Here is a 9,649-nt window from a genome sequence, read left to right as displayed (position 1 = left end):
TTGCTTGTTTGTCTTGCCCAGATGGTGGCCAAGCTACCAACCCTCCATCATCCATCAGACCTGAGCCTGCCTAGGACAACCAGCCCACAGCCACGGTCCATCTAGACTCCTCTTGGAATGGTTTGGTGGTCTAACCCTGCCCAAGGGGTGGGCTGGTCTTCCCTTATAGGTGGTCACCATTCACTTGATAACTCCATTTATAGTTACATCTGCCAAGAAAAAGTCACGTACAGGGACACGGAAAGAGCCCCAGATCTGTGCCATGTGTCCCTGGGCCCTGGGGGTGGCTAGAGGGGGCCAGGGAAGGTGGGGGGACCTGTCAGCTTGCTGCTGGTGGGCAGCATGGTGGGGAGGGTTGGTTGCTCATCCTTTCTCCATCATCTGTCTTCTTGCTCTGATTCCCATTTCAGGGAGTGACGGTGTAGTGGGATGCCCCACTGGGGGGAAACAAATCCTTCCTGTGCACAGTCCTACTAGGACAGAAAGCCCTGCCCGATGGGCTGACCACCTCCAGCCAGACCTCTACATCCTCCAAGCCAACCAGCAGCTCTGTAGAAGGGGAAACACAGCCCACGGAGCTGGTGGAGCCTGGCCAGGAGAGAAGAGGAGCTCCCACCAGAGCTGGTCCCAGCTTGGTGGCCACAGAGTGATGCTGGGCAGGATGCTCCATTGGGACAGGCATGTTCCTTGCCTGCAGTGACACCCTTGGTGGAAGCTCTGGGATCTCTACTAATGCTCTGCTCCCATATAGCTGCCACCTCACCTTCTAGCTCTCAGGACAAGACACAGTATTGCGCCCTGGGGATTTTCTCCCATGATGAGACATGTGGATTCACTCCCGGGGACCTTCCTGATGGAGATCCACCTCAGCACCAGGGTGGCTTGGCTGTCCATCCTCCTCACAGTCACCCTGACCAACCTCTCACTGCAGAAATCCCTGCCTGCAGCCTACCAAGACCAGGCAGGTCCCCAGAAGGACACGGGCCTGATCCAGTGTGGGGAGTACAGCAACCAGGTGCTGCCCAACGGCCGCTGCAAGATCGTGGCCACGTTGCCGCAGGGGGACGAGCAGCGCTGCCCGGACATGTTCCGCTGCACCGACGAGGTGTCCTACTGGCTGCACGAGAACGAGGAGCGCAAGCAGCAGGTGCTGGAGCTGAGGGAACTGATCTCAGAGCTGCACGAGGAGCTGAGGAACCACCGGCACCGCATCAAAATCCTGGAGCTCCAGGTAAAGGGCTGCCCTTGGCAGAACCCCTCCCCGCGGGGACCCACCGTCCCTCCCTGCTGTCCCTTCCAGCTCCCAGGAGCTGTGGGGGAGAGCACTGGGTGAAGAATATGGTGTTGTTCTGACCATGAGCTGGGATCTCCATGAAACCTCAGCAACTAGTACTGCACTGGCTCAGGACCCCATAAGTCTTTGGTTTTCAGACTTCCCACATCCATCCCCTGGTGACATTTTATCCCTTAGGGATTGTTTAATCTTTCCATCCTCAGTCCCAGCTCTTTGCACTGGCCCCAAAACCGACTTCTGTGCTACCTGGAGCTGCAGCTCCTCCACTGACCTCTCCAGCTCAGGACCAAGAAGGGCGATGGATAGTCATGTGCTAGATATTTTCCCTGCAGTCTTCATGCTCTTAATCCATCCTTCATTTCCAGGCTCAGAAATGACCCATCTAAAGACAAAGCATCTGGTCTCTGGCAGCTGTGAAGGGTCAGAGGGAAGAGGGAGGAGAACAACCCTTCCTCTAGAGATGTGGGTTGCCTGGTGGTGGCTGTAGAGAGAGCTGAGCAGACAGACAGGACAGGACACTATGTGTTTAGGAGAGGGAATTCAACGTGGAGCACAGGCCCCATGTCCCCTTAACACCAACGCTCATATCTTGAACCTTCTCACTCTGCTGGTCTCCTCCTGTTCACCAAGTTTGCTAATCAGTTACACACACAATTCAATTAACTTGGTAAATAAAAAACCCCGAGGTCTTTCCAGCTGCTGGTGTTTGGACCTCAAATATGCACAGACACCTGCTCATAAACACACACACATATAGAGACACGCACACATCTGCATGTATTTGCACATAAACACATGGTGAGGCTGCACCTCAATTCCTGGGGTCCCTCATGACAGAAGGACCTGGGGCTGGAGCTTGTCCAGGGAAGGGCAGTGGAGATGGGGAAGGAACTGGAGCACAAGTGTGATGAGGAGAGGCTGAGGGAACTCGGGGTGTTCAGCCTGGAGAAAAGGAGGCTGAGGGGAGACCTTCTTGCCCTCTGCAACTGCCTGAGAGGAGGTTGGAGCCAGGGGGAAGTTGGTCTCTTCTCCTAAGGAACAAGCCATAGGAGAAGAGGAAATGTCCTCAAGCTGTGCCAGGGGAGGTTTAGATTGGATATTGGGAACAATTTCTTCCTGGCAAGGGTTGTCAGGCCCTGGCCCAGGCTGCCCAGGGCAGTGGTGGAGTCCCCATCCCTGGAGGGGTTTCAAAGCCAAGTAGCTGTGGTGCTGAAGGACGTGGTTTGGTGGTGGCCTTGGCAGTGCTGGGGTAACAGTTGGACTCAATAACACTAAGTCTGTTTCAACCAAAATGATTATCTGATTCTATGACTCTGTGTTCATTCAGTAGGACAAGGCCACTAGCTGGCATCTGGTTAGACATGTCCAGCCCTTTTTAACTTGCCCATCTCTCCATTTTCCTACACTCACCCGCTACCACATCCACCCTGCCCAGTTCTCTCCCCACCCTTAGCCTTTTCCCTGAGCATCCCATAATTAGTCTCACACAGTCCCACAAGCCCTTAATCATTCTTCCCCCTTCTTATCTGCTGCAGGGTTGATGGATCATCTCCAAGGCCATGCCCCAGCAGGTCTCCTCCTGGCCCATTGGCAGTGGCTGAAGCCTCTGCTTGCCAATTTTGACTCCCTTATCACCCGCCTGGTGACTCCTATGTCACTGCTTTGTTTTGTTACCCCTTCCCCTGCTCTTTACTGGGTTTTGTTGTACGGAATCATCCTTAGACAGGGTGTGGATGCTCCCACACTGTACTCTGGCACTCCAGCCTATACCTGGCAGCTGGGCAAAAGCTGGTGGACAGGAGTGGTTCTGGAATAGCATCAAATGGTGGCATTCATAGAATCCTAGAATTATCTGGGTTGGAAGGGACCTTAAAAATAATCTAGTCCCAACTCCCGGCATTGGGCAGGGCCCCCTCCCCCCAGACCAGGTTACTCCAAGCCCCATCCAACCTGCCCTTCAACACTGCCAGGGATGGGGCAGCCACAGCTGCTCTGGGCAACCTGGGCCAGGGTCTCACCACCCTCACAGCAAAGAATTTCTACCTCAAATCTCATCTAAATCTCCACTTTTGCACCTTGAAACCATTCCCCCACCTGCCATCACTCCCTGTCCTTGTCAAAAGTCCCTCCCCAGCTTTCCTGTATCCCCTTCAGGTCCTGGAAGTTGCTCTAAGGTCTCCCTGGAGCCTTCTCTTCTCCAGGCTGAACAATACCAACTCTCTCAGCCTGTCTCCAGAGCAGAGCTGCTCTAGCCCTCGCATCATCTCCATGTCCTCCCCTGGACTTGCTCCAACAACTCCTTGTGATTCTTGTGTTGGGGACCCCAGCACTGGACCCAGCACTGCAGGGGGGTCTCACCAGAGCAGAGCAGAGCAGAGGGAACAACCCCCTTCCATGCCCTGTTGGTCACTGCTGGTGATACAGCCCAGGACATGGTTGGACAGCATGTTGGGCTGCAAAAGTTTGGAGAACTCATTTCTCCTCAGTGTGAGCCCAGGTGAGCAGTTCTGAAGGAGTTGTGTCTGCTGTGGAGTGCTGCTGGGCTTCTTACCCTACAAGTAGAGCAGAAGGACACAGAGTGCACCCAGGTGTCCCAGAGCAGCCAGATCCCACATCCTACCTAGGCCGGGCTGGTCAAATGGGAGGTGTCCTTGCCATGGCAATGATTTGTAACTAGGTTATCTTGGAGGTCCATTCCAACCCAAATCAGTCAGGGATTCTATGATCTGCAGGTGGTTCACACCTGGAGGACAGTGCCAGCAACATCTGTGTCACCAAGATACTGCTACACTCAGAAAGCCTCATCTCCCCACTGGCTTCAGAACTCTCCCATATGGAGTTTTCCCACTGCCTTGGTCTGGCCACTTCCCAATGCCTGTCTCAGTCTGGGAAGCTGCTTACCTCCTGCCCCCTTGCATCTCCCCAGAATGGCACTGCCAAATTCCCTGCTGTGTCAGCCTGGGTAGGTCTCCTCCACCTCTGTTCCTCTCACCAAGGAGGTGTTACTCCATTAATCCACCTTCATAAATTACCCTCTGGCTGCTGTTGGTTGGTCTCTCTGGGGTTTGGTGTCATTTATTTCTTCAGGAGCTCAGTGTGGGCTTGTCTGTCCAAGCAGAGACATCTCTGAGTTAAGCATCCCTTTTGGAACTGAGGGAGAACAGCAGGTTCTTTCAGGTCACAGCTCCTCTTGGGCTAATGGGGACACAAAAATCCATTGAACCATAGAATAGTTTTGGTTGGAAAAGACCTTTACAAACATTAAGTCCAACCTTAACTCAACACTACCAAGGCCACCACTAAACCATGTCCCTCAGCACCACAGCTGCATGACTTTGAAACCCCTCCAGGGATGGGGACTCCACCACTGCCCTGGGCAGCCTGGGCCAGGGCCTGACAGCTCTTTCCAGGAAGAAATTGTTCCCAATATCCAATCTAAACCTCCCCTGGCACAACTGGGTCAGCCAGGTTGACTTCCCTCCTTCCAGTGCAGTTTAGGGAACCCCTTTTGGAGTAGAATCAAGGCACTAAGGTGGTGGTCTGGCTGCACTGGTTTTAAACAGCAGCAGGGTTTAAAAAAAAGGCCTCAGCTGTGGAGGAGGGACCTGTCTGGAAGAAAACATCACAGGGTTTACTGGGAGAGCTGAGGCGTGGGTGAAGGGAGCTAGAGGAAGCCTGGATCAGTCACAGCTCACAGAGCAGTTTGGGGGGAAGAGCGATTTATGGTAGAGCTGGAGACACTGCAGTCCTGAGCAGGAAAGCCCCGTTTTGTTGCACACTGTAATTCCCACTTTGCTGCCTCTGCCACTCCAGCTGCTCTGGATTTTGGGATATAGGCAGGCTTGATGGGCTTCGAGCAGGGCCATGTGAGCAACGCTCAGGCAGCACTGGGAAGACTGCAGAGCTTCCACTAGTAATTGTCATAGAATCATGGGATTGTTTAACTTGGAAAAGGCTTTCAAGATCATTGCATCCAACCATTACCCCAGCACTGCCAAGGCCACCACCAAACCATGTCCCTTAGCACCACATCTACATGGCTTTGAAATCCCTCCAGGGATGGGGACTCCACCACTGCCCTGGGCAGCCTGGGCCAGGGCCTGACAACCCTTGCCAGGAAGAAATTGTCCCCAATATCGGATTTAAACCTCCACTGGCACAACTTGAGACTGTTTGCTCCTGTCCTATCACTTTTTCCTTGAGAGAAGAGGCCAATTCCCCCAGGCTCCAACGTCCTCTCAGGCAGTTGTAGAGAGCAAGAAGGTCTCCTTTCAGCCTCCTTTTCTCCAGGCTGAACACCCCCAGTTCCCTCAGCTGCTCCTCATCAGACTTGTGCTCCAGACCCTTCCCCAGCTCCACTGCCCTTCTCTGGACACTTGTGCTCCAGACCCTCATTGTCCTTCTTGTAGTTGGTGCAATAACTCAGCAGTGACGATGCCATCTCCTGGAAACAGGAAGCCGAGGCCTGTCCAGTCAGGAATAGCTGTCACTCAGGTCCCAGGACCAGCTGGAAGGGAAGAAAACATACTCCAGGAATGCAAAACCCTTCCAGCTGAAGGAAATCCTCAACCTTCAGCAGCACCACTAGGGTTTCCAGGTGGTGATGAGTGAACGGCCAGATCTCTGTGTCCTCAGGGGTATTTAATGAGTTGTACTCTCGGACAGATGCCTGAAAATTCAGATTTGCCCCTGATCCTGAGGTGAGAAAATACACTAATTTATTTTTGGGGTCTTAGAGTGGCTTCTGAGCTCAGGGCAGTGACACTAAGAGGGTGATGGAGGAAGAGGTGACCCCAGCAGGGGAAAAGGAAGGTCAGTGCTGGTGGAGAAAGAGCACTTCTCCATCACAGATTGGGTCTGGGACTGCCCAGCCCTCGGGAGGGATTGGGAAGCAGGATGGAGAGACTTTGCATTGCCCAGGGGAGGGAGAAGGGTGGAGGTGCTGTTTAAGGTCTGCTCTGCCACCTAATGGACAGGGAGCACTGAACAAGAGAGGTGAGGGTGTCTGCGGTGATTGTGTCTGAGGCATGTTCAGTGCATGATGGTGGGGCTTGGGGTGGCCATCACTTGCTATAAACTGTGGCCCTCTCCAGCCAGTGTATTTTTACGTAGGATCAGAGACTGATTGTCCTAAAAACAAGCTTCAAAGAGGCCATAAAGGGGCCTGGGGTTCTGTATCACACCCTCTCCTTGCAGATAGCATGGTCATTGCTGTTTGCAGGACACCAGCTGCTGCCCAGAGGGGTGGGTATCACACAACGTGCTGATAAGCTGTGGAGCTCCTAGTGATATAAAATATCACATGGTTCAAGGGGAGGTTGGACAACTGTTTGGAAGGAAAACCCAACAAAGGTCATTAAATACATAGAGGCCACATCCATGATGCAGTCGGTTTCAGACGGGAGGGTGTTTGGAGGGGAAACCTACACGCTTCTGTTCTTGCCCTGCCTGCACCAGAGCCTGGAGTCATGGAATCATGGAATGGTTTGAGTTGGAAGGAACCTTAAAGATCATCTAGTTCCCACCCCCTGCCATGGGCAGGGACACCTCCCACCAGACCAGGTTGCTCCAAGCCCCATCCAACCTGCCCTTCAACACTGCCAGGGATGGGGCAGCCACAGCTGCTCTGGGCAACCTGGGCCAGTGTCTCACTATCCTCACAGCAAAGAATTTCTTCCCAAAATCTCATCTCAATCTCCCCTCTTGCAGCTTGAAACTGTTCCCCCTTGTCCCATCACTCCCTGCCCTCGTGAAAAATCCCTCCCCAGCTTTCCTGTAGGCCCTTCAGGTCCTGGAAAGTGCTCTAGGGTTTCTGCAGAACCTTCTCTTCTCCAGGCTGAACAACCCAAACTCTCTCAGTCTGGGAATATCAAGTTGAGTTTGCCCCAAATTCCCACTTTCAGTCACAGAATTCCCTGCCTGTGGCTGCCATGATAGGCTGGGAGCTGGTGCAGGGTGACCAGGGGGCTGGTGAGGAGCCCATCCTTGGGCTCCTTGGTCTCCATGGGGTGCTTCTCTGCCCTTTTGCTCCCCTCCCTGTGTCCATGGCAGTCTCCTGACACGCTCCCCCCCCCTTTCCCCTGCCTGCAGCACGAGGACGCCGCGGTGCGGAACCGCAGCCTGAGCCAGCGGGTGCAGGACCTGGAGCAGAGGTACAGCCAGGCCAGCACCCTGCAGCACATCCAGGCCACGCTGCTCTACGACATGCAAGCCCAGATCAACAACATCTCTGTCCTGGCTGACTGGGCCTGGAGAAACCCACCCTGCCTGGGCCCCGCCGAGATGAGGCTGCAGGAGGAGATGCACCCTCCAGGTGATGGGGAGATGCTGGGGATGACTGGGCGGGGAGGCTTTGCTCTTAGTGCCTCTTTTGAGGGGGGTGTAGAACCAAGGGAAACCCCTTTGCATTGGCTAAGAGCCTCATCTCACCCAGCCTGCCTTTCTGAGGCAGGCAGGAGGGCTCCTCCAAGCAATGGACACCTCTGGAGATGGCTTCCGTGCCACCTAAGAGAGGGGCACTGTCCACTGGTGGCTGCTGTCTCTCCATGGATGCTGTGAGATGCTCCCAGGGATCAGCTCAGGCTCTGACAAGCAGGTTGGCATTGCTCCTACCATGACCCCTCTTGCCCTTGGCTGCATGAACCTTCCTCCCAGCTCCAGGGACTGTTTTTCCCTTACAAACAAAGAAATAAACAAACAAACAAACAAAAACATCACCACCACCACACACACACACACACACACACACACACACACCCCGATTTTATTTTTATTCTTCAAAAAGCTTGAAATTTGGGCTTTAGTGAAACTCTTCAACTCTGAAAAACAATTATTTTTTTGTTCTTTCCCACATGCTCTTTTTTTTAACAAATGCTTTTACATTTTTGCCAAATTTTTGGTTGTTTTCCTCGTTAGTGCCTGGAATGTTTTCTTTGGCTTTTAGCAAATACGGGAACTTTTAATTAAAGAACTTGAGCTTCAGTTTGAACCGTTTCCTGCCAAAGAACATTTTGACCAGGGCCTACCATAGTCAGGATCTGCAAAGCTCAACCTTGGGGTGCTGAAAGGGAAACTGAGTTGCTTTTGCAGCTTATTCAAGCCTCTGGGTCCATGGCAAGGGGGTGGTGGTCTTCCTGAAGACAAGACAAGATGTGCCAGTTTGGTACCTGTGCCCTAAGTCCCATCTCCTGCAGCAGATGTCCAGGAGGAACATTGGAGAAGCATGAAGTGATACTTCTGAGTAGTATCCCAGCCTATGGTGAACCGTGGTTGAGAGACTTCAAAGCCAGTGTGTGTCTTCTGCATCAAGGAGTGGGGTCGATGGGATGATCCAGGCAGATACTGAATTGCTAATGGCTTTCACCTACCATCCTTGGTCTGATATGAGCTGGTGACATATCCAGGAGACCTCTCCCTTGAGCCAACTAGTCCAGGTCTCTTCCACTGCACTTGTTTAAAGCCCTTTTGACCATCCATGTTGTGGCAGAGGTAGCATAAACATCTTCACTGGTACCTGCTTCCAGGTGCCTCTGAGCCCTGAGCAAGACATGCTCTGTGCAAAACTAGAATGTCAGAATTGATGTCTACACCTATGACCACTACCTGCAAGCCAGAGCTGGGACGTATTTCAGTAACTTGACGAAACCAGGATGGTGACTTCTCCAGCCTGGAGAAAGCCAGCCCAAGTGCAGCTGGTTGATGCAGCACTTTCAGTTGATTAACTTAAGATGGGCTCAGGCTCTGCCTCCTATCCCACATGCTACAGGGTCTGGATTGTCTCTCCTTGACCTCTGCCTCCTACACACAACTGGTTTCTCCCACATGTGCAGCAGCACAGCCAGTTGATATCAACCACAAAGCATGTCCCCAGTCTGTCACCAGTCTCAAGTGACAGACCTCCTGGCCACCACGGTCTCCACTTGGTGGGCTGGGATGTTGCAAGTCTTCATCCATCATTCCCTCCAGGATTTACTTTCCTTTCCATCCACAAGGAGTTTTCATAATCTGCCAGTCAGTCCCATGGTCTCATCCTATCTCTGTACCTCCTGGAAAGGCAATCTCCCATGCATGCTTCCTTCTCCCTCCCTTCCTTGGGTTCCTGGTCCTCCCAGTGATCTCAATCTGGTTTGGAGGCCACGATGTGCTACAGGCTGGTCTAGCTGGGTGTGTAAAAGGAAGGGGAGTTGCCTTTGTGCCTTCCTTTTTGAAGACAGGATTCATCCCAGCAGGGAGGCTGAGCTCACAGGTGGAGATGCTCATGTTGGGTGTCCACATAGGCACGTCCCCATGTGAGCTGGATATTTAAGACAATGAGGCAAACAGTGCATGGACCTAGAGCAGTTCCATGCACTCTTT

At 53.0% G+C, this 9,649-nt stretch overlaps 1 protein-coding gene across 1 annotated transcript in view; it reads left to right on the top strand.

Annotated features, from left to right (window-relative positions):
* The first annotated feature begins 817 nt into the window (after positions 1-817).
* The window catches only part of LOC104392789 (angiopoietin-related protein 7-like), a 13,996-nt gene continuing 5,164 nt past the window's right edge, over positions 818-9,649 (top strand). The window contains exons 1-2 of the mRNA XM_010002225.1: positions 818-1,231; positions 7,385-7,607. Coding sequence (XP_010000527.1) covers positions 818-1,231; positions 7,385-7,607 — 637 coding nt within the window. The remainder of the gene's footprint in view (positions 1,232-7,384; positions 7,608-9,649) is intronic.

This window comes from Chaetura pelagica, unplaced genomic scaffold (assembly GCF_000747805.2).
Source record: "Chaetura pelagica isolate M959 unplaced genomic scaffold, ChaPel_1.0 scaffold107, whole genome shotgun sequence".
NCBI classification, from domain to species: Eukaryota; Metazoa; Chordata; class Aves; order Apodiformes; family Apodidae; genus Chaetura; species Chaetura pelagica.
This window is presented reverse-complemented; position numbering and strand designations above follow the sequence as displayed.